Source organism: Ammospiza nelsoni, chromosome 19 (assembly GCF_027579445.1).
Source record: "Ammospiza nelsoni isolate bAmmNel1 chromosome 19, bAmmNel1.pri, whole genome shotgun sequence".
NCBI classification, from domain to species: Eukaryota; Metazoa; Chordata; class Aves; order Passeriformes; family Passerellidae; genus Ammospiza; species Ammospiza nelsoni.
In genome coordinates, this window is record NC_080651.1 from 1,190,903 (window position 1) to 1,217,328 (window position 26,426).

The following is a 26,426-nucleotide window of genomic DNA, read 5'->3' on the forward strand; positions in this document are numbered from 1 at the left end:
TCTCTTAATTACAATAATTATTGTACCAAGTAATTTTTTTTTTAAATGAAACTCTTTATAATGCATAATTTACAGTATAAGTAGAACAAAATGCCATGGCAAAAGTCATGAGTACAGGACTTGTAATAAAAGGCATAAAATATATTTATACATAAACCCCTTAAACAAGCAAGGGAAAGCTTGAACCCTGAATATAGGGCGAAGCATGGTCTGTAACACCATGCAGGCACAGGTACTGTACTGATTAAATTTAAAAAACACTAGAGATAGTGTATTAATATTTCCACCATACACTTTCTACAATATATACAGACTTACACAAAGTAGCAATGGCAAACAGAATGCACAGATTAACTTAATCAACACAAAACCCAACTGTTGAAATGCAAGGTCTTTCTCGGGAAAGGCTCGTTCTGCCCCAAAAAAACCCGACCCCACAGAGCTCCCAGAGCCTTCACCCACATCTCCTGTGGGGGTTCAAGGGGAGGCAGAGAAAAACCCAGCCAAAAATAAAAACCCAACCAAACGCCAGCACACACGGACTCACGCTCCACACCGAGCTGAACGCGGCCGTGAAACACAAACAGCGCCAACATCCAACAGCTAAAAACCTTCAGCTCTGTGGAACCCACACGGGCCTTTCCTACCTTTTTAACCTCGAGCTGTGCTAAATATGGACACGGGAATGGGATGGCTCCTGGTACAGCCCTCCCAGGCTCGGGGCTTTGCTCTGCCTTGGGCACCACTGAGAGCAGCAAGGCAAAAACCTCGCCCCGCCAAAATCCATGGACACAATAACCTGTTGCTGTTGTTGTTGTATATTGCAGCTAAATAGAGTTAATGTTTAAGACCTTTATTTCAAATTAGAGCAGCATAGATTAAAATGCACCGGTCTCTAGGTGAATGGATTTTTTATTCCGGCTTTTATTATTATTATTACTATTATTATTAATATTATTTCTTTAGGAAAGTTTTATCTTCACTTGGAGAAATACTGGGCATGACCTCACTCCTTCCCTTCTCCCCCTTCAAAAAAAAAAAACCAAAAAACCATCACGAATGTGCTCATCGCCAAACTTGTAAATTTTAGACAGTGGGAAAAACGTAAAAAAATAAAAATACTCCTTCCTCCCCTCACCCCACTTCCCAGCCCCTCTCTTCTCCATTGTTAAAGCAGCATATCCAAAAACTGGACTTAGGGGAAAACAGACTGTTCAATAAATATCAATAAGGATTACTGTTAAGGTAAGCTATACACAGTTTCTCTTAGTCCATAGATTTCAGATCCCCAGGAAATCATATATTATGTATGGAAGTCTCTCAAACACGGTCTGCATCTCCAATAGCCAACAGTGGTCATGTTTCTAATAAATAGTCCAGGGTTTTTATCATCTCAGTACCCAACTCATGAATAATAAATGCCATTCTTTTCCTCTAAGGCTAATTCAGCAAAGTCTTCACAGACTTCACTTTTTTTTTTTCTTCTTCATTGGTTCAAAACTTTTCCTTCAGAGTGGTTTTATTTTTTTTTTTTTTCTTCCTCTTTCCTTGTCATCACTACTGTTGTGTGTCCAAAGATTTTCCTAGGCTGAGGAGCAGAGATGCCATCAATCAATCCTTTCCACCTTCCCGAGGATCCTCCCTTCGTACATGGGCAGGATGGTTTCATCTTCCCAAACCTCCTCGAACACCGCCCCGCAGTCAAACTCGTCACTGGCCTTTTTGAAGTAGTATCTGTGCCAAAGAGAATTCAAACACAGGTTAAAAACCAAATAAATCAAAAGGTAAAAAGGCAAAGGATGCTTTGTTTGTTCTTTTGTAAGGGTGAGTTTCCAGTTTCTCCCTCCTGAGGATGCTCCCCCAGGAACACCTCTGGGGCGCTCGGGTCTGGTGGCCTGAAAGCATCCCTGGGGCAGCAGGGATGGGGTGGGATGGAAGGAGCAGGGCTGTGAATGCTCCTCAGGGGTGACAACAGCTTCTCCAGGGAGCAGATTACACACCCCGGCAGTGGTACCCCCAGCCATAAAGAAAATTAGAAAGCACGGTGATTTCTGGTCAAATATCTCATTTAAAAATAAATAAACAGGATTTCAAAGCCAAGCATTCTCAAGGTTCCCCTCTCTCCCCACCTTCCTTCTTTCATGTGTTTTCTCGTTTCAAAGCTGAAGGCCAACATTAAAATTAGCAACTGTTATTAAAAGGACGGATGAAAAGCGAACGCAGGAGCTGAAACTCTGCAGGGCTCCCGCTGGAAAAAACCCCCATGGACTTGGAACAACCGGGGGCAAAGTAAGGGACACAAACTCCTGCTTTGCCTCCCGAGGCTCAGGAGCACTGGAGAGCTGGTGCAGCCCCTGGGCCGTGACACGGCGGGGTCAAGCAGCAGCGTCCTGCATTCCTGCTCTTTTGCTCCGGGTCGTCAGATCACGAAGCCAACGCTGCAGAGACAAAAAGCACCCCCACCCCTCCCGTGTCAAACACTAAGGACCCCTCTATTATCCTGAATTAGACCGTTCAGCTTCTTGATTAAAGGTTCCTTTTATCCCGTTTGGAGCTGTCTTCCTTCTAAGGCTGCTTAATTGCATATGCACAAATGAAGGGCTTCCATTCAGAGGGGTAGCATTTAGGGAGTCTGTCCGTCTGCCGCCCAACACCTCCTTGGAGATTCCTGCTTTCCCTTGGAAAAGGGCTTTGCCATCTGATTGCCAGGGATGGAAAATATTCCAGCAGATGGATTGCAAAGAAAAAAAAAATCTATATATTAAAAAATTATATATATATATTTAAAATTAACTCCTCCCCTGACAACTTGGGTTGGCAGATGTTTGTCAGGGAGAAAGGGGTTTGTAATTATGATTTTTCCTTTAGGATGGCAAAGGAGATCAAATGAAGCTCACTTTTACTACTAAAACTGGAAGAGCCACAGCTGGGCCTTGGAATCAGACATTTTTATTTATTTTACTTGTTTTATGATGTGTTTTTGAAATATCTCTTTATTTTCAGGGACATGAAAATAATTTTGGTAGGGGGATAAAAGATCCCTCTTTTCAGTCAATGAGATGAAACCACCTCTAATTAGTACAGGTATGGTTAGGATGTATTTTTGTGAAGTCATTCCAAGCAGAATTGACACATGTTGCATCTTTAATGCCTCAGCAAGGAAAAGACTTATTATTTGAGTCCTTCAGAGCCTGCACTCAGAGAAGTCAATGGCCCAAACTCCCACCAACTTCCGTGCTGCAGGTCAAGGCCACAACTCTTCAGGACAGCAGCCTTGAAATAAATCCAAAAAACCCAAGGAAAGTTTGAATGAGTTACAAAGAACTTTCCCTTCCCTCTCCCCTGTCCAGATAACAGCCACTCTTCCCTAGAACTTCCTCCCCAAGCCCAAACTCTGGCTGTGTTTACAAAATTTTTATTTGAGAAAACACGCTATGACCTTTTACATAATTACAACCTTATTTCGCAGAGAAACGGAGAAAAATAAGAAAAGGAGGAGGCAAAGCAGAAAGAAAAAAAAAAATCCACCCCCACAACATCTTCAAACAAGTCACTCTGCTCTTATTTGCTCAGCAATGGGCTTTCCATTGAAACATATTTTATGTGGCAAGCTTTGCTCCTTTTTTTTTTTTTTTTTTAAATTTTATTTTTTGGGACATCTGGCACCAATCGAGGCACGCGGGCCCGGCCTCGCAGCTCTGTTTTGAACCACTGCCATCCCCAGATTACCCGACACCACCCACTTCTTTCTGTGCGTGTATGTTTGTTTTTTGTTAACGCCATCAGTATTAAATCACTGCTTAATTCCTTTTTTTTTTTTAATTTTAATTTTTGGGGTTTTTTGGCGGGGGGGGGGGTGGTTGGAAAGCCAAGGCAGCGCTTCCCCGGCGGGGCTCTGGCATCGCGGGAGCCCGAGGTACCCGCGCCTCGCAAACTGATCCAATCAATAAAGAATTTGGAGAGTGGAGCATTTCTGCATGTCTTTGTGCATTAAATGAAAGGCAAGGGCTTCAAAGACACGCTTATTAAATGTGCCTTAAAAAGAAATCAATGCCAGATGTGACCAAAGCAGCCTAGTTAGTGCCTCCCCTAACACACACACGCCACTCCGGGCACTGCAGACCTCTCCCCTGAAGGTCACCCGCAGTTTCACTCAAAGTCCAGCCAAAAGTCAAAGCTTAGATCAAAATGATTCCCTGGAGGTACACACATTTGTGTAATTAGTTTCACCTTGTGTCTGTGCAAGATAAAATACTGGGCACGTACCCAAGTTCCTTTTATAAATTTCTGTATTGTCTTTACCCAGGTGTAAAGGGGTGAGATCTAAGCAAAATGTTGTTTCATCCTTGTCAGTCACTTAAAAACATTTTCTAAAGTAATTACAGTCCGACAAGGCACAAATAATTGCACCTGGAGGGGCTTTTGGGCCACAGAGGTTTCAGGAGCCTAGTCTTGCACTTGGGCATCACATGAAAAATGTCACAGACAACCAATAAACATTTTAAAAAGTTGGGGATTTTGGGAGGAATTGGGACTACACAGCCACTGGGCAGTGGCAGAGCAGTGGTGAGGCCAAGGAAATTGGTCTGCAGATGAGGAGGAGCACAGTGAGACAGGCTTTAGGGGCTGGGAAATGGCACAAGGGTGCCAGAAGCCAGGGATTATCCTGCAGGGTGTCCAGGTTGGATGCACTTGTTGGTTGGTGCCATCCAATGGCAGCTGGGTGGGCTGCAAAGGTTTGGAGAGGAACTGGAATATTTCAGCCCTACTGTGCAAGAGCCCCTGGTTTGTACAGGTGGAATTTCCACACCCAGAGAGAGGCCAGTGATGGGGCAACAAGCTGGGGACTCCTTGTACCAAACCAAAATGAACATTTGCAGCTTAAATCAGAGGCTGCCAGTTACAGGGCAGGACACCCAGCTCTCTGAAGCACCACCAAATTCAGTGAAAAATTAAAAAAAATAGCTGGAATGTCCCTGTCCTGCTCAATCTGCAGAAGTGGCCAATAGGGCATCCCAAAGGTGCCCAGATCCACTGGGAAAGGGCAGCCAAAAAGAGCCAGAGTGAAGCTACTGCCATAGCTGAGCCAAGGCAGCAAACTGAGCAGAGGAAGCAGCAAACTGGTTAAACTGGGAGATGGGAGCTAGAAACCAGAGCAGCAGGGTTTGTTGGTGTTTCTGAGGAGGAACTGGGTGTTGCTGGTGGAGCTTTCCCTGCAGGGCAGAAGTTTTTTTGCCCTCTCATGAAGAGAAAAGGGAGCGAGCTCCATCCCCACGTCCCTCAGCAGCACCATCCCACCCATCACTGAGCCCATTGATGGCCACAGCATTGCAAAAAATAATCAGAAATGAAATAGTTAAACAGCAGGCAAAGCAGGAGGCCAGCACCCAGGTGAGCCCTGACCCCAGTTTGGAATCTGAATCCCACTGCTCTGTGCCTTTGCCACAAAGCCATCCCATCTCCCTGCTACTGAAGCTTTTTGGAGAAGGGCTGCAGCACAGGGAATGCAACTGGGAAAAGGTTGGGGTGGAAGGGAGGAGGTGACCCTACAGCCAAGGCTCCTCTCTCCATCTCCATGTTGCTCCTGCTCTGAGTGGGAACAGACTAAGAAGATCCACAGCCTCTGAAAATCCAAAGTGTCACTGCAGCAGCCCTGCAAAATATCTGCTAATTCTTCTGACTTGTTGTAACACACTAAAGAACAAACAAATCACACATTCTTACCTGTAATTTCCCTTTTTGCTCAGCTGTTCTTTAAAGTGCCCAAGTGTCAGGCTCTGGGCCTTTAACATCCTCCTGTAGGGAATTTCTTCTCCGCAAAAAAAATAGGTGACAACCAGCTCACCAGACTGAGAGGTGTGAACAACTGGCAGTTTCTTTGGCTCTTTGTGACTGCAAAACAGAAAACACAAAACCCTCAGGTTTTCCATTGAGAACAGGCTGTTTCACCTCACTCCAACCAGCAGTGGAGCTGGTGAATGCTGTCAGAAATTGCCCTGAAAATCAGATATTCCTGTACTGCCTTTGCTGGGAATTTGTTGGGATTTGTGTTTGCACAGCTCTTTGCTGGATTTCCACAGTGGGAATCACAGAATGGCTTGGGTTGGAATGAACCTTAAAGATCATCCAGTTTCAACCCCCTGCCATGGGCAGGGACACCTTCCACATCTCAGGCTGCTCCAAGCCCTGTCCAGCCTGGATTTGGACACTCCAGGGATCCAGGGGCAGCCACAGCTGCTCTGGGCACCTGTGCCAGGGCACCCCCACAATTCCTTCCTAATATCCAACCCAAATCCACCCTCCTTCACCTTGAAGCCATTCCCCCCTGGGATCATGGCATGGCAGAAGGGGAGCTGAGGGATGGAGATGGGGCTCCCCAGAGAGCCCCAGCGTTGCACCCCCAGGATTTTAAAGGCTTTTTTTCATCTGCCATCACATAAAACATCTCCCAAGCTTCCTCCTTGCGCCCAAACCCACCTGCAACCACCAAACCCCCTGCCAGATGCTCCACCTCAAGCACCCAGGTAATCTTATTTTTCCCAGTGAGGATAAAATTAACTGGATTCTGCCATTTGCACCCAAGCAACGCTTCTTAAAGAATAATTAAAACAATATTACCCAGCAAAATGGCAACACTCTAGTGAATACCATGCAGGCAAATCTACAACTGCTTCTGAGGCAATGTACACTTGGCATGTCAAAAGGTCACAAAGTGTTAGTCCGCAGTAATTTAGTCTTCCTAATTTGTTCTAAGTCTTTGTAGAGTGGTTTCAGAAAAAAAGCTGCTAGCAAAGACAGCTGGTGGACTTAAGGTCAACCAATTAAAAATGAAAGGCTCTAGTCAGGTGGCTCAGTCTGGACTTCAAACATTACTCATTGCTTAAGATGAAGAGGGTAAGAAAGAAAACTTTAATTATTTAGGCCATTTTAGACCTCTCTGTAGCAGATTTCTTGTTAAAAGAACCATCCTGTAATTAGACTAATCCAATCTTTGTCCACTTTACAGGAATGCAAGTTAAAAAGAGCCGGAGACAAGATTTGAAAATGTTTTGTTCTTTCTTTAAGAAGAATGTTTGAAAGGGGAAATTTCAGATATAAGAATTTCCTCTCCTTTAAAAGAGCAATCCATTTAATGAAAATATAATTATGATATATATATATATATATATTTATTTATTTCCCTTTTCTGCATGTGCAATACTCACTCTTCTGTCGTTAGACTTGCATTGCAGAAAGGGGAGCTGCCCCCCTGAATGGCAGCGGAGTGGTTTCGGTCCCTCTGCTGATTTGAGGTTGAACATCTGAAGTGGGGAGGGGAAAAGCAAGTGGGGAAGGATGAGGGGAAAAAAAAAAAAAGAGAGAAAAAACAACTTTAAGAAAAAAATTGTTGAAATACAATCTCCCTAATTGAAGTCTCCTGTGGGTCGTTAAGTTCGCTCTTTGTATCAAGCCTCACATGTTGTAAACAATCAAAGGAAGAATTAAAAATGCTGTGGGCTAATTTATCCTCCCGTACCCAAATGAACGATAACCAGTCCAATTCCCCACTTGGAATGCAGCTGGAGCCTGTCCCAGACGAAAAACGGGCAAATTGCAGCCATCAAAAGAGTGGAAGTAATACCCTCGGATTGCAACTGTTTGTGCCGGGGCAGGGTGGGGCTGGAACAGAGGCTCATCCTCCGGGCTCGGCCAGGAGGCTGTCCCACGTCCCCATGGCTGTCCCACGTCCCCATGGCTGTCCCCATGGCCGTCACACGTCCCCATGGCTGTTACATGTCCCTATGGCTGTTACACGTCCCCATGGCCGTCCCACGTCCCCATGGCTGTCACATGTCCCCATGGCTGTCCCCATGGCTGTCACATCCCCATGGCCATCCCTCTCAGGCAGGCAGGACACATCCCCATGCCCATCACACATCCCCATGGCTGTCCCTCTGCCTGGACAGGCAGGAACATCCCCATGGCTGCCACATATCCCATGGCTGTCACATGTCCCCATGGCTGTCACATCCCTCTCAGGCAGGCAGGACACATCCCCATGGCTGTCACATGTCCCCATGGCTGTCCCACATCCCCATGGCTGTCACACGTCCCCATGGCTGTCACACGTCCCCATGGCTGTCACATGTCCCCATGGCTGTCCCACGTCCCCATGGCTGTCCCTCTGCCTGGACAGGCAGGTCACATCCCCGTCCACCCTCAGCAAAGCTCCCCCAGCCCCGTTTGTCCCCATGGTGGGACAGGGACCGTCCCTGCCCTGGCCGTACCGTGCCTTCTGCGGCTTGGAGACCTCGGCCAGGCGGCGACACGCTTCCTCCAGCTGGGCCAGGGTGTTGGGGGGCGTCAGCGGGGGCATGGCGGGGTCCTGCACGAAGGGGTGGGCGGGCTGTGCCCCGCGGGGGTGGCTGCCCGTCCCCCAGGGGTGGTGGCGGCCGGGGGCCCCCTTGGCGCAGTCGGAGCTGTAGGCCTTCTTTGTGCTTTGTGTGCTTGGGGAAGGGAAGAAGTCGGGTTAGAAGAGCTGGAAAATATGACTTTAATAGCAGCTCCTATTCTGCTCGCTCCCTCTCAAAAGTCTGTCATAACATGAAAGGAGGTTTATTGCCAAAAACATGACATTTCTGTGGTTTTTCTGGTTCTGCGGAACAGCTTTTATATTAAACCGGAGGAGCAAAGAGTCTCATTTGTTTTCAGCGATTGTAAAAATAGACAGCCCATGTAATATATAAATATTTACCGGGAGCGATATTGCTGCAGACAGCTGCGTATTTACCTATGGGTCTTGTGCTTATTTTGTCTCTCGCTCTCCAGCATCCACTGCCAGACGTTCTGCGCCCGATCCGCTTCGCCCCCTGGGAGCTGCACCCCAGCAGGGCCGGGCAGCCCCCCGTCCCCGGGGGCCACGCTGTCCCCTCCTCCTCGGCCTGGCCTCTTCAGCAGCGTGCCCGTCCTGCTGGTGGCAAAAAGGGACACTCAGCCCCGTCCCCACCAACCACAGCAGGACGATGGGTGATGTCTGGGGTGGGTGCCGTGGAGATGCTGGTGACTTACCCGAAGGGCTCCAGCGGCGAGAGAGGGGGGTCAGTGTTTTTGGGGTGGCCCTTGCACTTGGGGTAGCAGTAGTAGTCGCCGCCCGCCGGGCAGCAGCACTGCACCCGCTGCGCCGCCTCGGCCTCGATCTGCTCCTTGCTCTTGGGCACGGTGTGGTGGTGGATGTAGTGGTGGTGGACGTGCTTGGTGGTCTGCTTGGTGGCGATGAAGCCCTTGCCCAGCAGGGCGCAGGCGGCCAGCGAGGCCGTGCCGGGCGGCAGCTTGCCCGCGGGCAGCCGGTCGGGCGAGCGGGCGCGGGGGCTGTGCCGGCCCACGCCGGGCGATTGGCACCCGGGGGTCTTCAGCACGCGGGACAGGTGCTCGTCCAGGATGGCCTGGGGGTCCTCCTCGTAGCTGCCCGAGGGCAGGAGCGACAGCGGGTGCTGCGGGTTGGCGGCGTCCCGGCCGCTCTGCAGGCTGGCAGGGAGCTCGGCGCCCTCCTTCTCCTCGTCCTGCCAGACAAGGGGTGGCGGGGAATGAATGGAAGGGGCCGGGAGCTGGTGGGGCGCGTGCCGGGATGTCCCCCCGGGGATGCCCCCCCCCAAGGATGTCCCCCCTCCCACCGCCCCGCCGGCCGGGTGGCACGCAGAGCTCTGGGAGCGCTAATCCTACCTCCTTGATCTGCTGCAGCCTCTCCTCCAGACAGTCCATGGTTTCCTGCTCCTGCTTCAGCTTCTCCAGCCGGGAAATGAGCTCGGCGGCGAAGGCGGCTGGCTCCACCGGGGTCATCTCCTTGGGAAGCCGGTGGGTCCTCTACAAGGAGCGGGGACAGAAGGCACAAGGCAATGTGTTTAGCGGGGCGCGGGCGCTTCGCCGCCGCGGCATCGCCGGCCCCGCCACGCTTGTTGTGTCTCCATGTTTGGATGAAAAGACGACCGCAACTAGGCATGGTCTGCTCTGGATTTTTATGAGCTAGTGCTGTGGCCTCATGGAGTGACATCCTCCCCACCAGCGTTTGCCTTCGGCAGGAGCAGTTGGTCGCACTCTGAGGAACCCCGCTTGTTCTCTCTGTAGTACAACCAGCCCATCAGTAGCTACTCTGAAGTAGAAAATCTTCAAAGACTGTTGTCAAACATCAAAAAAAAAAAAAAAAAAGAAAACCTCTGAGGTGGGAGGGAGAGAGACTTTAACTAAAGGAATAAAGTGAGTATAAACAGAAAGGAGTTGGAAATTAAAAAAAATAAGATGGGGGAGAAAAAGGGAAAGGAGGGAAAAAAAAAAAAAAAAAAAGAAGTCAAACGGTTGCAGATCAGAGAAGTGCTGGTAATTTATTTCCTGGCTACACACTGGGCACCTTTGAGGTAGTGTTGTCTCAACAGTGTCCTAGATCTCTTCCCCCCCCCCTCCATCTCTTTGTACAGAAAATGAAGAAAGCTGCTGCAGGCTAGCGGTGCTACACTGCTGAGCTTGGCTGCCTCAAGCAGATCTATCAAGGGAAAAAGGGAACATCTCCAAATCAAGTGCAGAATATAAAAAGGCAAAACGCGAATTTCTGCCAAAAGAAGCAAACATGGCAGGAAAAGGGGAGGAAAGGGAAAAAAAAAAAAAGGAGGAAAAAGAAACCACCCACTTGACTCTGCCCTCCCTCCTGCCATCCCCACACACCCCACTCCTCTCCCCCACTCTCCCTCTTTCTCCCCCCCGAAAGCAGAAAGCTGAACTGCCAACTCTTTCACATACTACCCACCAGATGAGGTGGGGCCTCTCTCCGGCAACCACTTAGCTCCAGAAATGATGTGAGGGTAGAAAAAGGCCACTCTGCTGGAAATTGTCACTCTTACACAAGCTGGCTCTATTCAGTCCCTGATCAAAGCACTGCCTTACAGAGAAAGTCGATTTGCACGCCCTGGGACAAAATAATCTAATTTACAAGCTCAGGCTATAGAACTTTCTTTAGGAAGGAAGGGGAAAAAAAAATACCAAAAAGAAAAACCACATAAACCACCCCCCGACCTTCCACCAGAAATATCATCTTTGACTTCTTGCTGCTTAAGACAGCAGAAAGAGGAATTTTAGCATATTAATCTCAAGACAAGATAAGTTTACACTTGTCTGTGTAAACAGTTTATTCACTGCAGGAATCAAGAGGCTGCGAGTCAACTGAATTAGCAAGTCAGCGAGTTAATTTTGAAGAGCAGGGCAGCACCGTGCATCAGATCCCTCAAAGCCAGGCAGGGATTTGCTGCCAGCTCTGTCTTTTGGGAGCTCCTGCTCACCCCCAGCTCACACACCAGCTCTCACAGCCATGCACACGAGGCCAAGCACCACAGGAGTGTCAGGGGGGCAGCCAGAGCCAAGGCTCCCACTAGACCCAACTGGGATTGAACCAACACATCTCCACTTGGGGTTTAACCAACAGGACAAATTCAGTGCCCCTGGAAACTCCTCATTAGCAGCTGGTTTCAGGAGGGACCAAGATGTGACCGTGCCCAAGGAGGGTTTGGAATGATGCTGAGATGGCTCCTGCGCAACACCCAGCAGCACCTCTCTCCTGTGGCATCACCCTGGGGTGGAAATGCTCTCCTCCCCTGCTCCCTTCCCTCCACGTGTGTTTGTCCCCAGCCCCAGCACTGCCCAAGGCCCACCCAGAGCCTGCAGCTCCCTCCTGGACTCACCGGAAAATGAGGTAGAGAAACTTGACCGTTGGCCTTGACGCTGCGGTGCATCTCCCGCTGGAGCTGCTTCTTGCTCCCAATCCTGTACGGGGGGATCCCATCTCTGCACAGGGAAGAGAGGCCACGTCAGCTGGGGCTGTCCCCACGCTCTGAGACACTTCTCCATCCCCTCTGGAGCCACCCAGGCAGCCGCAGGGCCTCGTTCCAGAGGTGCTGGGCCCTCTGCATGACACCAAAGCCTCAAATATCCAGCGGTGTGGGAAGGGCCTGCGTCACCAAAGGATGCACATGGATGTGCAGCAATTAAGCAAAAGCTGAAAAGCTGAAGGCAACTCCACATGGGCAGACGTCCAAAGATCCCATCAGCTTCACTTCCAAGGCCTTTCCAACACCATGTTTCTGCTCCTGACCTGTAATTTCAGGTTTCTCCCCATCCAATTACGCTCTCTAGGACCACAACGTTCCTCAAGCTTTGGGACACCCCATGAACTGCTGGCACAGTGGAAACAAGGAAGAGGCTGAGGATGGATGGCTGCTCCCCATCTCTAGTCCCATTTAAGATCCAGGATCACCAGGATTTCCCCTGCCCTGAGGCTGGGCAGCACAGGACACCTCGGGGCATAACATGGTCATGGACAGGACATCCTCTGGACAGGACACTGCTGCCCACAGCCACCCCAGCTCCTGCCAGGAAGCCACGAGGAGACACCAGGCCAGGAGCTCCAGGGTCTCCAGTGGAAACAGCCCCCTGCACGTCCCACCCCAGGCATCTTTACCCAGCCACACAAAAAAATCACCCCAGAGAGGATGAAAGGGCCCTCCCCAGCCAGCGGGGCCAGCCCGAAGAGCACGCCTGGAGATCCAGAATGTCTCATTCCAGCACTTCCCTCAGACTGCCTGGAGAGCCTTGATCTCTGGTGCTGTCCCTTTCATCCACCTGCCCCCACACCTGACTCATCTCCTGAGAGGAGAAAATAACTCCAGCCCAAGGAGGAGCAGACAGAGCTGGCCCCACGCTGCTGCCAGGGGAGCCAGCGTGGCACAGTGTCCCCAAGTGTCCCCTCCCGTGGCCACACACCATAACACCTTCCCACAGGCACCATGTCCCTCCCCGGCAGGAGGATGATCAGATGCCACTCTCAAAGCTCAAAGGAGGCGATGGCAGAGCTTTGTGAAGATCCTGGCCAAACCTTTCAGTTGCCATTAATGAGCAAGACTAAGCTGCAAAGCCTGGAATGATGGATCAGAGCAATCCCATCTTAATAAACTCGGAAAAATCTTTATAATAAAAACGAGCATGCTGGGAGGCCCTGGAGGCCACAAGGTGAGCACCTCCTCTACACACAATTTTTGAGCACAAGTGACATGGAAAATGAAAGAAGCTGATTGTCCCCATGTCCTCACTGCATAGGAGTGGGAAGCAGCCCAGCATAGAACAGCCAGCAGAGCCACTGGTGGCCACCAAGCCCCTCCCCATGAAGTATTTCTGCTCCACAAACCCATGGGGCAATGAGTCTTGGGACACATGACATGTCTGAGTTTTGGAGGAGGATGGGAGAAAAGTAAATCTGAGATGAAGACAAAACCACCTGCACCTTCAGAGATGAGTTTGTTAACTGGGGCCTCCTGAGACAAGGGTCTCTTAGGGAAGCCCTTCAGCACAGGGAATGCCCAGTAACAGGCATTTCAAAGGAAAGTAAAAATGAGTGTATGAACCATCAACACACTCAGTGGGAAAGGAGGTGTCCTGTGTCCGTGGAAGGCCAAGAGGCCGCATGGGCAGGAGCAGGGAAGCAGCTGAAGGGTTGTGTGTGCACCACAAGGATACAACCAGGCCCCCCTGCATCCCCCATCTCTCTCCAGCCCTGCAGGCTGTCCCCAACAGCTCTGTCCCCAACAGCCCTGTCCCCAGCCCCTCTGCTGTGGCACACATCTCCTTGTGGGCTATCCCCAAGCTCCCAGCTCCACAAGGATCATCTCTGCCCAAAGGGACAGCTCTGGGACAGGCTGTGGGGCAGGAGTTGGGGGTTTAGTCATAAAAGAGGAGGAGGAAAAGCAACACTGACCCAACAGCATGGGTTCCTCACTTCAGGATTTGCCCTCATTGAGGTTGATACAAGAACTGTCCCTTCCCACTAAAATTCCTCTGGTTACAGCAGAGAGCCCCACATCAATCCTCCAGCTCCCTGCTTCTGCCCTGGCAGAAGAGTTCTGCAACTTGTAACAACGTGCAGAATTTTAAAAAAAAGAATAAAAAAACCCCCCAGAGGTATTTCCATGGGATTTGAAGGCTGTGGAGCAGCTTGGGAAAGCCAGCCTGGGAAATGGAAGGGACTTCAGCAGCCACTTTACTGAGAGCTGCCTAAACCCTTTCCTGGAAAACAGGGGAAAATGGACAAGGGGTGACCAATTGACCCCTGACTGCAGGAGGGCCAGAGGGATGGAGCTGGATCCACCAGCCAGAGATAAGGGGGACAGGGGGAGCCCTGATGCTGAGCAGATCCCCCAAGCAGGGCAAAGCACCTTGGAAATGAAAGGGCGGAATTTGGCCTGAGGTTTTGGGGCAGGCCAAGGGCTCAGCCCAGCTCTCCAGGTGCCACCTCTCCCCCTGCCCCTACAGCCAACACTTGCACTCACTCTCTTGGCTACTAAAAGCCGAAGAGCTCCAGAGTTGAGGCACTAAACAGTAGAGTTTAATTATAAACATTGCAGCTAACCAGGGCTGGGGATAAGCCAATCTGTTTTCTGGGGGGGAAACACTAGTTTGAAGTCTTCTACCCAGTCAGCTGCCATTTAAGCTGAGCCAATTATCTTAGCCTTTTGACTCAGATGTGCCTGACCTAACCTGAATGTAGTTTTACTGCTGCTTTGAAATATCAGACTCATGCGCATATGCATTCACTCCCATCTTCATTTGGCAACGGCTCTGAAACAAGCCTCTGATCTTGCCAACATCAAAAGCCTGGTTTGTAAGATAAGGTAATATTTGAAGTTTGCTCAGCAGCATTCCCCTGTGTCCAAAGTAAATCCATAAATAAGATATAAGCAAATAAAAAAAAAAATCCCCTTTCCTCCCACCCCCCCCCCCCAATCAAGAAATGGAAATAGAAATTTGCATGATGCTTTGTGGCTATTACAAAATATATAGGGACAGAATGGTCCCTGGCTTCTGAAATAAAAGAAAAAAGGCAGATTACACATTATTTGGAGATTTCTCCTAATCCCAGTGCAGTTCAGACTTATTTTATTTAAAAAAAAAAAAAAAAGCTCCAAACTCACTTTACTGCTATGTCTGACAGACTTTTCCATAACAAGTTTTTCCTCTTCAGTTGATACCAATATAAGCCAAAAGAACTAATTTGCATTCAGGCTGCTGGAACAGAACAAGGCCTCCTGTTCCAGGGGGATAAAACCTGACAGGGCTGAGCACCTGGGCTCAGCCAGGGTGGCTCTGTGCCCCTCCAGCTTCCAGCAGCACCCAAAATCCCCATTGCTCTGGAGATGCTGGCAGCAGCCCTCCTCCTCCTCTGCAAAGGAAGTTTTACACCAGCCTGAACTTTAGGCCCAGCCTCCAGAAGTGCCAGTTTAACTCTTCTCCTAGCTGCAGAAAGCTGCAGTGTGCCCAGTGCCAGCTCCAGGGCTGGAAAGTGGTCAGGGTAGGAAACTGCCCCTCTGCCACCCCTGGGCTGGAAATCTGCCCCTCTGCCACCTGGAAATCTGCCCCTCTGCCGCACCAGGGCAGGAAATCTGCCCCTCTGCCACCCTAGGCAGGAAATCTACCCCTCTGCCACCTGGAAATCTGACCCTCTACCACACTTGGGCAAGAAATCTGCCCCTCTGCCACTTCCAGGCAGGAATTCTGCCCCTGTGCCACCCCAGGGAGGAAATCTGCCCCTCTGTCACCAGGAAATCTGCCCTTCTTCCACTCCCAGGCAGGAATTCTGCCCCTCTGCCACCCCTGGGCTCCCTGCAGCCCCCCAGCCTGGAGCTGCAGGCAGTTTAATCAGCCAAGCTTCCCCAAACTCTCACAGCCTGCACAGGGCCATTGTTACAGCAGGAAAAAACAGGCAGCTCCTTTCAGGGCTGCTTTATGGGGAGCTCCTATTCACTTGTTCAAGCAAATTTCAAAGCGGGCTGCTGCCCTCTCATCCCCGCTAAGCTCCCCTGGACTAACAATGGGCTGAAAGCGATTCAGTTAAGCCTTTCATCCACCATGCACTTTATTTCTCACTCAGTGCTCTCATCTGTATAAGGCCTACAATTGGCATTGCTGTGAAGAGAGGGTATAATCCTAGCCCTGTGAATCCCAAGTGACCCTACACTGGTCCAGAAATGACTAACCCAATGAATGCTCTGTTGACACATGATCACATACAACCAGAGCCAGTAAGAAGAAATAAAGAAGTCACCCTATGATTCAGCTCTTTTATTTAATGCCAATATTGTTCAATAAGGGAATCTGCTGGGACAACAAACTATTTTTTTCCCGTAATATCAGTTCAAAACACACATGTGCCTTTAAAAAAAAAATTTAAAAGGGTGTTTTGTTTATGCATCGAGGATTTTTGGTAAATCCTGTTTTCCCTTGTGCATCTTCACGCATGTTGACTTCAAAAACCCAGCATGAAAATCTCTCTGAGGAGCACACAGGGACCACTGGACATGTCTGACAGAGACACTGGGGAAGTTTCAAGATGAAAACCCAGCAATGCAGCACTCTGCTTACAGGTGGGCACTTCTAGAGCACTGAAGTGAACACCATGAAACACAAACAGCAACATCTGCCTTCTGCTAAGCTAAAGAAAATGGTCCTTAGGAGCACTAAGTGAGCCTCGCTGTCCCCTCCAGAGAAACAAAAGCACCATTTCTGTCCTGCTGGGGAAAGCAAACTGACAGTCAAACCCTGCTCCTCAGCAGCCAGGAGAAAACAGAGCCTGCAATTCTTGAGCTCAGCCACAGCATCATCTCCCATGCCTGTATGCTCCTGAAACACCCACACCTGATGCAGGCAGCTCCATCCAAATGGCTCTTTGAAGACTGCCCCAGCCACACTAGATGAGCAGCTATTTGCCCCTTCAGGTCACTGGCCCTGTTAATGTACATTCTGACACTAATGACGAACGTTAATTACAGAAAGTACTTCCTACAGGAAGTAATCTCCTCTTTGATGACTGATAACTAGTTAAGGAAGCCTGGCCTTAAGACAAAGGCTCAGGGAGATTCATTCACTCCTTGGGTTAGTCAGGCAGCACCATGAGGCAGGGCAGAACATGTTTGCTCAGCTGCAGCTGCAAAATGGCAAGAGAGGGATTCGTTATTTCCCTGTATCCCATACCTGCGGCGACGGCGCGAGGGGGAGACAGAGGGAGGCTGCCATGCCCTGGTTGGGGCACACACTCCTTTGGGTGATGCCCATTGCTCCCCCAAGCCCCACAGAGGTGATTTGCAGGTGCCCCATCCCCAGCGAGGCCAGCAGCAGCAGGTACTCACACGCTGCTGTCCGTCATCGACATGGAGTCGTCCGTCAGGGCATCGCTGGAGATTTCGCTGTCGTTGGCGCTGGTGGCCGGCGCGAAGACATAGCCCGAGTTCACGTGGTAGGGGTTAACAGGGTCGTTCCTCTTGAAGGACCTGGCACAGGCAGGACAGGAACAGTTAGCACACAGTCCTGGGCTTGGTGGCAGTGCCATCCTTGTGGGAACCACACTCATCCTCTGCAGAGCCAACCAACCACGCGCTGCTCAGACTCAGTCAGCACACCGCCTAAACCAGGATGCTGAGTCTAAACACACCCAAAACACAACCTTAAACACTTTTAGCATCTTCTAAAGTGCTCTGGAAAATCCCAAAGCTTCCTTTGATACCCTGAAAACTCAGTCCTTAAGGCTTGATACTGCACTGCTGAGGTCAGCAGGAGTTCTGCTGTTGGCACCAGCAGGGAAAAGTCCAAGAAGTTCACAGCTCGAGTCCCACTGAAAGGCACAAGGAACCAGCCAGCAATGCTTAGTTCTACTCTGAAGACACGGGTTAGGATCCCTTTGGAAACACAAATTTTTGGTATCTATGAACCAGGAGAACTGCCTGGAACTACAGGGGCAGGACCCCTACGTGTCAGAGGCACAGGGCAGGGCTGAGATCTCCAGTCCCAGGCCTGGCCTCACAATGACAGATGCACTGTAAAAACACTGGCACTGTAAAAACACACGCCAAAAAGGCACCGCTTTTAGGAGAGCCTCCTACTCGTGTTTTTTGGCATAGAGTTGGATGGGGAGGAGGAGGATGGATGGGAGATGTGAGGAGAGGCCAGCACATTGTATTAACGGGCACATGGGTTACTGACCCCGACACCTCCTCACCCACAAAAGCAAACCCAAAGCCCAGCCTGGATGTTGGAGCTGAGCACTCAGGAGTAGCTCTGCGAAGGATTCACAGGCAGTGACAGAGGCTGTGATGGAGCAGGGCCAGGTCACCACGGCAGGGTCACTGCATGGGAGCCCCCCCCGGGCATCCCCTGCCTCCACCACCCCAGCCAGGATCAATATACACATCCTGGCAGGTGATAAGGGGATTATGCAGGGAGGTTTGGAAGCTGCATGTTAAGGTGCACATTTTGTTCCTCTTCCAGGGCAAGATGGGGTTGTTAAGCTTCTGCCTTTGTATATCAAAGCAAAAGGCCTTGTCATCTGATAAGGACTGCTGATTTTAATAATTAGGGCCACTTACCCAGGACTTGGGGGCCTAAGGAATGTGCCAGCAGGCTCGGCAGGTTTTTTTTAATGGGCTTTCCATCTCCCTGCCCCCCTGGGGCTGGAGGGACCAGCTGGGTTGAAGTGACAGCAACATCCTCCCACTGCCCCCTCTCAATCTCCATCCTCATCCCTGCGCCCCATCACCCCATCCCTCCTCCCCCAGCACCAAAAGCAGGAGCCTCAGTGAGGTTTAAGTTTTTAAAAAATAAGGGGAAGGGAAAAAAAAGTAGAAAAAAGGAGGGGGAAGGCTGGTGGGGAAGATGGGCCTCTCTGGTATGAGCAGTGTGGGGCTGGCTGCAGGCAGGTATTCAGCCCAGCCGGGGCTGCATTCCTTTCCAAGGAGGCCAAGGCATTTCTGATGGAGAGATCAAGATGTTAAAAAATATATATCTGGGAAGAAGAAGAAGGGGAAAAAAAAACGAGATAGTAAGGAATGCCACAGGAAAGAAGTTAAATCTTCAAAGACAAATTAATTCCACATGTGGGTGAAAGCAAACTTATCCTGCTGCTACTACAACAAAGTCCCTCTAAAAGCCATGCAGTTTTCTGCTCAGGATCAGGGGGATGAGCAGTCCCAGAGACCCTTCCTAGGGCCCTGGTGGGCTTTTGGGTCAATGTGTAAGGGATGCAGCTCTCCCACTCTTTGGTTTGAAACCATCTCAGCTCTGAGAGTGCATCTGAGGCTCAGGATGCCCCAGGAGGCTCAGGATGCTCCCCAGCACCTTGCTGGGAGGTGTCTGTCACCCCTGGCACGCCCAGGGGTGGATTTGCCATGCTGTTCTCACAGGAGCATCCTGCAGAGGCTGAGCTGGGGGCGGAGGCAGCAGCTCTGTGGGCATGGCACAGGAGAGGGAGGTGTGTCCAAACACAGAATTAGAGAAAGTGGCCGGAACTAACTCATCTTCCCCAGCATCATTCACCTACCAACACCGCGTGGACAAGGAAACAAATAATAACCCCTAAAGCTGACACAGTTTAAAGTCCTCATCCCTGCTCCACATCCAACACCGTCCAAAAGAAATCTCCCCATCCTTTCAGAAAACCAGCAGGAGCAGTTTTGCTACATTTAATGGTTTTGAATTTTTTTTTTTCCTCCCAATTTTAATTTGACCACCTTACTCCAGTAATTGCACCCAGATGCATCAAGTTGCCTGCAAGGGTTTTAAATTCCAGGGAGAGTGGTGGTCCCCTGCCACAGATGCTGCACACACAAACACAGCCCAGCTCCAAACTCAATATGCAAAGTGTTTTCAGCTGTCAGGTAGCAGTTGCTCTGGAGCTTCAAGGAGAATGTCTGATGTTTCTCAGCCTATTCTTGTCTTGATGCAATGACACACAGCGAGTAACTCTCTCTCTCTCTGCTATGTTAAGCAATGGCCGTATCAGAGGTATTATAATGCCATGAAAATTTCAGAGGGGCTCCTGGTCATCACCCCTGTTATGAGAGTGCAATTTCAGAGTGTGGGGGGTGTTTTTTTTATTGTCAGGTTGCTCTTAGAAATAAAAGCACTTGGGCAGGTCAAACCAGACTTATACAGAGAGAGAAAAACTGTACAAGGAGCAGTTGGAGGCAGCACTGAATCTCATTAAGTATTTTCTTGGGACAAACATCACTGGGCAACCATGGGTTTAAAAACATTTTTAAAAAAAGGCAAAAAAACCCACACATGCACAAACCTGAATAAAAAAAAGTATATTTTAACACAACTATGTTAATCACAGCTTCCACTCTCTAATTGTAGAACACTGCTTGGAGCATAGCTTTACAATGGCATCATTTACTTTGATAATTGAAGCCAAACTTGGTTCCAATAACTTCACACACAGGGAGCTGCACCAGCGGGCGCTTTCAAAGGCCAGGAAGCACTGGGAGCAGGCAGAAGGCCATCTGCAAGCCCCAGCAAGGCCAGGCCCGCTGATGCTGGGGCCTAATGGGAGGCAGATGAGCCCACCTTGGGCCGAGCAAAGCCGCGTTACCCCGGCGGCACAGCAAAGGCAGAGGAGCTCGCCGTGTACACAAAGTCGTGCGTGATAAATTTAGACGCGCGTATAAATAATAGCTGGAATTCCTGGAGCATGGGGCCAGGTCCAGCACAGCAGCCTGGGGAGGCCAGTTTTAACCACAGCACAGCCCAGAGGGGAGCGGAGTCGCCTGGCAGGACAAGAGGGAGGTCCTGCTTTCAAAATATTCCCTCCATTAGGGCTCCAAACACACAGGCAGCAGTTTGCAAGCGCCTGCTCCCCAGCCAGGTGCAAACTCTCTGTGTTTTTACTTGACTTCTCCTGTTCCTGTCCATCACCAGCACTGGGGCCAAACAAAGTCTCTCAGCTTGTCTGCTTCCTGCTGTCTCCCGTTTGCCCTGGGTTTGGCCGCGGTTCTGCCCTGGGATTTCCAGGTGGCCTCCCCTGCAAACACCGGGCTGGCCTGGCACTGCTGGGCTGCCCCAGTCAGGTGGGCTCAGCTGGGATAATCACACTGAAACCCACCAAAGCGAATGGCCAGAGCCTGCACAGCCCTTCAAAACCAGAGCACGCTGAGCAGAAATTCCTTAATTCCAACACACACATGAGGGAGGTGTGGTTTGGCCACTCACCAGGAAAGACTTTGTGCGAGCTTCAGCTCCAATCCTAGCCGCAATCCTAAATGCTGAGTGATGAGAGATAACCCATCCATATGCTCATCAGCTCCCACCACATGCACGCACAAGTGGCTTCACAAATGGGAGGAACTGAGCAGCATCTCAGCTTGACCTCCCCTCTCTCTGCATTGAGATCTCCTGGCCCCGTGGAGAGCAAAAGATCCTGGAAATTCAACAGAAGGTGATCAAAGCAAAACGCACTACCTAATGTCCTAGGAGGGTAGATCTGACATGTGAGGAGCAAGCTGCATTAATCCCTGGACAAAAAAGAAAAGAAAAGGTGGGGGGGAGAAAGGAAAGGAAAAAAAGCCCAGCACTAATCAGGCAAGCAGCCACGGCACTGCAAGAGCTCTCCTGGACAAGGCACATGTGGGTTTAGCAGGGCCTGCAGCTCTGGTAGAACATACAGCCAAGCCCTTCCAGCTCTGAATCCCAACAAAGGCTCAGAGATAAAAGCATCAAACATCCCCCTCCTGGAAAGCCAGCGAAGGGCAGCAGTTCAAACCAAGTTCTGGAGAACAGCAGATGCTCAGGCAGAAAGGCTCAGGCACGAGATGAGCATCCCAAAGCCCAAGTCCTGCACAGAGCAGCTGCCAGCACTGCCCCCCTGCAGCCCCCAGGCAGGAGGGGTCCGAGATGCAGAGCATCCCTTCTGTCCGCACCCCAGCATCCCTGCTGTCCCTACGCCCCAGAGCATCCCTGCTGTCCCAGCTGTCCCCACCCCAGCATCCCTGCTGTCCCCACGCCCCAGAGCATCCCTGCTGTCCCCACCCCAGAGCATCCCTGCTGTCCCCACGCCCCAGAGCATCCCTGCTGTCCCCACGCCCAGCACCTCCATCCCGCCCCGCTGGCAGGACAGCCTCGGGCACAGCAGACCCCAAAGAGGCTCCGGAGCCCCCTCCGGGGCAGGGGGGACCCTGCCAGTGCCCCACGGCCCCGGCAAGGCCGGCACAGCTGGAAGCTCTCCGGGGGCAGCAGAGCAGCGCTCCAGCAAAGCCTCCCCGGGAGAAGGCTGGTGCCCTTTGATGTCCATGAATCACAGCCACACTCTCAAAATTCCTGTAAACGAGATGTCAAACACTCACCATACCAACCCCCAGGCTGCCGGGCCGGCGGAGGAGAGCGCACATCTGCAGCAGAGCCCTCTCCTCTCAGCCCTGATTCAACAATCCACATTTATGGCAAGGGTGGGGAGAGGAAAGAATACATTTTCAGAGGATTATACAACTCATCATTTGCTCATCAGAGTCTCTTCTCTCCCATCCCCCCCTGCACTTGGAGATGGCTCTTGCTTTCCTCACCCTCGCACAGCTGTGCCATCAACAATTCCAACAAAAGAGAAGGCTCTGACAATGCAGATGCAGCCCAGGAGCAGGGCACAAGGACAGCCTGTCACCACACAGTGTCCCCACATCCCCCTGGGGACAGCCACCTCTTCACCAGCCTAACCCTGAGCTCACGGCCAACATGAGAGCACCAAACACCGACCGAACATCTGTAACACCACACCTGGAATGCCTCTACCACCTTAAACACTCGAATTTCAGGTATCCTCCTGTATGCACTGGCTCAAAGCCACCCTGGATGGCTCTGACATGACACGGACACCCCACGCCATGGAGAAGCTGCACATCACAACACACACCGAGTCAAAATAAAAGCAGATTGCGCCCAAGTTGCAGAGTTTGATGCAGTCAGTGCACACATTTCCTCCTCCACGACCGCACAATTGCTTCCCACATAACCAACATCGTTAAACACCGGTTGATGGTGGAGTTGGGGAACTGGTAGGTTACATTATTCATGTGTCTCTGTGATCCACTCCACTACTGCTCTTAATAGGTTTGAAAGTTGAACCAATAATTAACGCATGTCCGGAGGACATAGTTGCTATGAAGTTTTTGATCTATAAAAGAACTGAAAGAGCCAATAGGGCTTCAGAGCACAGGATCTTGTTTTCCTCTGTAGAGGGGGAAAAACCCCCACACTCAGACAACACCCCACAAATTCCAGCGTCTGGAGGTGTGGGGAAGCAGCTGTGCTCCCAGCCCTTCAGGAAGCCCTGCCTCCCCTCCATTCCCACCCCAACAGCCTTCTGAAAAGCACTCTCAAAAGTCCCTAAAGTTAAAACAAAGCACAATTTCCAGGGGTTCCCTTACCTGTATCCGTTCTCGATCGTTTCTGTGGCTCTGACATTCGCTGTAACCCTCAACGTCTTGCTGGATAGTCCAACTACCGAAGGCAAGATTTTGTTTTTAAAGTCTGCACAGCTCCATTCCTCTTCTTCATTCAAGGTCGGGAGATAGCCACAGACAACTTTTAAGCTCCCCAGTCCATTGCTGTTGATGTAAGCGGGATTCTCTCCTCCACTCCGTACATATTCGAGGTATATATCAGAAGTTAAAAACATCTGGTAAGCATTTTCCTCCATCACAGTCTGAATCTCAGTCTGTGCCTGATCAAACATGATGGAATCTATCTGCTGCTTCTTGATGCTGTCCCTTATGTAGGTCTTGGTAGCAGGTTTGAGCTGCTTGGAGACGATGCTGTTGTTCTCGATGTACCTTTTGTAAATAGCTTTGGCTACTCGCAAAGTTTTGGTATCCTTAAGGTCCATCTGCCTGAAACCATTGCAGGCAAACCAAAAGTCTAAGGTATCCACACATTTTTCCCTTTCCAGAAAGGTCCGAAAAAGATAGGCACCATCTTGATCTCCCAAGAGGGAATGCAAGGATTTGGTCCATCTGGCCAGGGGGGAGTCCGGGGACGCGCTGCCCTCGGGCTCCCCGAGCCCGTTCTCATTCCTCCGCGGGGCAGGAGGCACCGGCATGGCCTTGAAGCTTTGGCTTTTGGCGAGGAACGAGCTGGCGAGTTGCGGGCATGGTGCTTCTCCTTCCTCCCCCGGGACAGGGGGTCGGGGGGCGTCTTCCCTGAAGCTGCTGCTGGGGTCCGGGAGGTGGGCGAGGAGCACGGCGCTGCTCATGGCTCCGGAGCTGGCCGGGGAGAGGGGCTCCCGGTGCCTTCAGGAGCTGCCTTGTGCCTCTGCCTGCCTCTGCCTGGAGTCAGCAGGGGATCCTCGGAGCCTCCTCTCTGCAAAGGGGGAAAAAAAAAAAAAAAAAAAAAAAAAAAAAAAAAAAAAAAGGAGGGGGGGGGGAAAGAAAAAAGGAGTATTGATCTAATCAAAACCAGATCCTCCCAACATCAAAGGCAAAAAAGTAAACAGGCTTTTCAACTCCTCACAGTCAAAAAAAAAAAAAAAAAAAAAAAAAGGAAGAAAGAAAAGGAGAGAGAGAGAGAGAGGGAGAGGGAGGGAGGCAGGGCAGAGGGAGCGCGGCTCTATCGCCAGCCCGATCGCGACTATCAGATCCGCTCCGCTGAACTCCCGGCTCACTCTGAGCGGGGCCGGGGCCGGCGCGGGGGTGTCAGCGCGGCCCCCCCGCAGCCCTGGGCAGCTCGGGGCGTCCCTGCCCCGGCATCTGGTTTCCATTTGCCCCTCTCGCAGCCCAGCCCGCTCCCCCCGCGCTGCCGACCCGCGTGTGTCCCCCCCAACGCCAGCAGCGATGTTGGGGCGCTTCCCTGCGGGAGCCGGGCTGGAGCAGGGCCCCCCCCCTCGCCAAAAAGCACCCCCGAGGTTGGGCTAAGGCGAGGCGGCCGTACCTGGGCGCTGCGGGGCATCCCGGGCCCCCCGCATCCCCCCTGCAGCCAGGACAGCACCCCCGGCTCGGAAAAAGGGGCGATAAATGGGAAGGGGGGGTCGCAGGGGGGCAGCCCCCAGCCTGGAGCTTCCCGGCGTGCAAAATAATAATGATAATAATAAAAACCTGCTCCAGAAATGGCGACGGGCTGGGAGGAGGGAGGTCGGACGGGGAGGAAAGGGGGGAAAAAAGTCCGGAGCGACTTGGAGCCCTCCGAGCGAGCCGCGAGCAACAGCCGAGCCGCGGCGGGCACGGGGAGCGCGGAGGCTCCGCGCCCGCGGAGGGCGGCAGCGCGGGCACCCCACGGGGGAAAAAATGTATATATTAAAAAAAAAAAAAAAATAAGGAAATAACTGAAATGAAGAGAAAATTCCGTATCTGAAGCAGAAGAAGCGGCGGCCGCCGCCCCCGAAGTTGCCACTCACCGCCGAGCCGGAGCTCGCTGCGCGCCCGCGGCCCCGCCGCTCCCCGCCGCCGGCAGCGCGCAGGCTGCACCCGCTCCCCCCGCCGGCCTTCCTCCTCCTCGCCTTCCTCCTCCTCCTCCTCCTCTCCTCCCCGGCGGTGCAACCGCATCGGAGAGCATCGGGAAAGAGGGGGGTAAAGGGAGGGGGGGGCTGCGAGGGAAGGAGCCCACTGCGATCCGCACCTCCCTCCTCTCCCTCCCTCCCCTGGTTATTTATTTTATTTATTTTAAATACAAAAGCGCAGGTCCCGCCCCCCCCCTCCCTCCGCCCCCCGCCCCGGGCTCCCCCCGCAGCATCAAAGCGCAGCCCGGCGGAGCGGTCCTGCAAGGGCGGTAGCGCACTAAAAAAAAAACAAAAAAGAGAGAAAAAAAGAGGGAAAAAAAGAGAAAAAAGGGCCCAAAGAATTTTAAAAATTAAAAAGAGAAAGCAGGAGAAGCCGGGGGAGCACCCTTGTCCCCTCCCGGGGCTCCCAGCCCCGGGGCATCCCCGGTGCGAGGCGGGCGCGGGGGCGGCTCCAGCGCGGCCGGGGGCGGCAGGAAAGGCGCGTAATCAGCGCTGGTGAGGAAAATCAAATTATTTTATATTTTTAGGGGTCAGGATTTATTTTTTGCGCCCATCCCGCGGCGGCTACAGAGTTGCCAGGACCTTATCAAAGGGAAGCGATCGCAGCCGCCGCTCCGCCGCCTTAAAGGCGCAGCGCCCCTTTTGCTGCGCCGCCCCGCGCAGCGCCCGCGCATCCCCCGCGCATCCCCCGTCCCCCTCCCCAGACCACATCAGCGCTGCAGGCCGGGGGCGACTCCCCGGCATTAAAAACTTTGCTAAAAGTTTTCATGTCGGGGAGAAAATGGGGCGGGTCCCCGTATTATTATTATTATTATTTTATATATTTATATATATATGTATAATCCGCGGGCCTGTTTTCGCTCTGCAGGCTAATTAAACAATCCCTGATTGCAATAGAACTGGCACAGCAGCCAAAGCCCGGCCGCAGTTGTGTTCCCATCTCCGGCCCCAGCTGTTAAATATTAACCAGGCACGGAATGGAGGGTTTGGAACTTCATACAAAAGGTTTTAATTAGGGGTTGGCCCCCAAACCTGCCCTCCAGATCCAAGGAGGCTCCTGCCCTCCTCCTCCTCAGCCTGCTCCGAGCCTGGACCTGGGGGCTCTGCAGTTCCC

At 51.5% G+C, this 26,426-nt stretch overlaps 1 protein-coding gene across 2 annotated transcripts; it reads right to left on the reverse strand.

Annotated features, from left to right (window-relative positions):
* Positions 1 to 24,134, reverse strand: AXIN2 (axin 2). Of its 2 annotated transcripts, none has more exons than XM_059485967.1 (10): positions 23,250 to 24,134; positions 17,193 to 17,333; positions 11,703 to 11,805; positions 9,700 to 9,840; positions 9,049 to 9,539; positions 8,771 to 8,947; positions 8,268 to 8,486; positions 7,206 to 7,301; positions 5,725 to 5,892; positions 1 to 1,734 (listed from the first exon to the last, which is right to left on the reverse strand). In XM_059485967.1, exons 1-10 carry the CDS (start codon positions 24,071 to 24,073, stop codon positions 1,608 to 1,610), a joined length of 2,487 nt encoding a protein of 828 aa, XP_059341950.1. In that variant the 5' UTR covers positions 24,074 to 24,134; the 3' UTR covers positions 1 to 1,607. The 2 variants fall into 2 exon arrangements, with proteins under 2 accessions (XP_059341950.1, XP_059341949.1); XM_059485966.1 differs by having other exon boundaries at positions 8,771 to 8,950.
* Between the last annotated feature and the right edge of the window lie 2,292 nt (positions 24,135 to 26,426).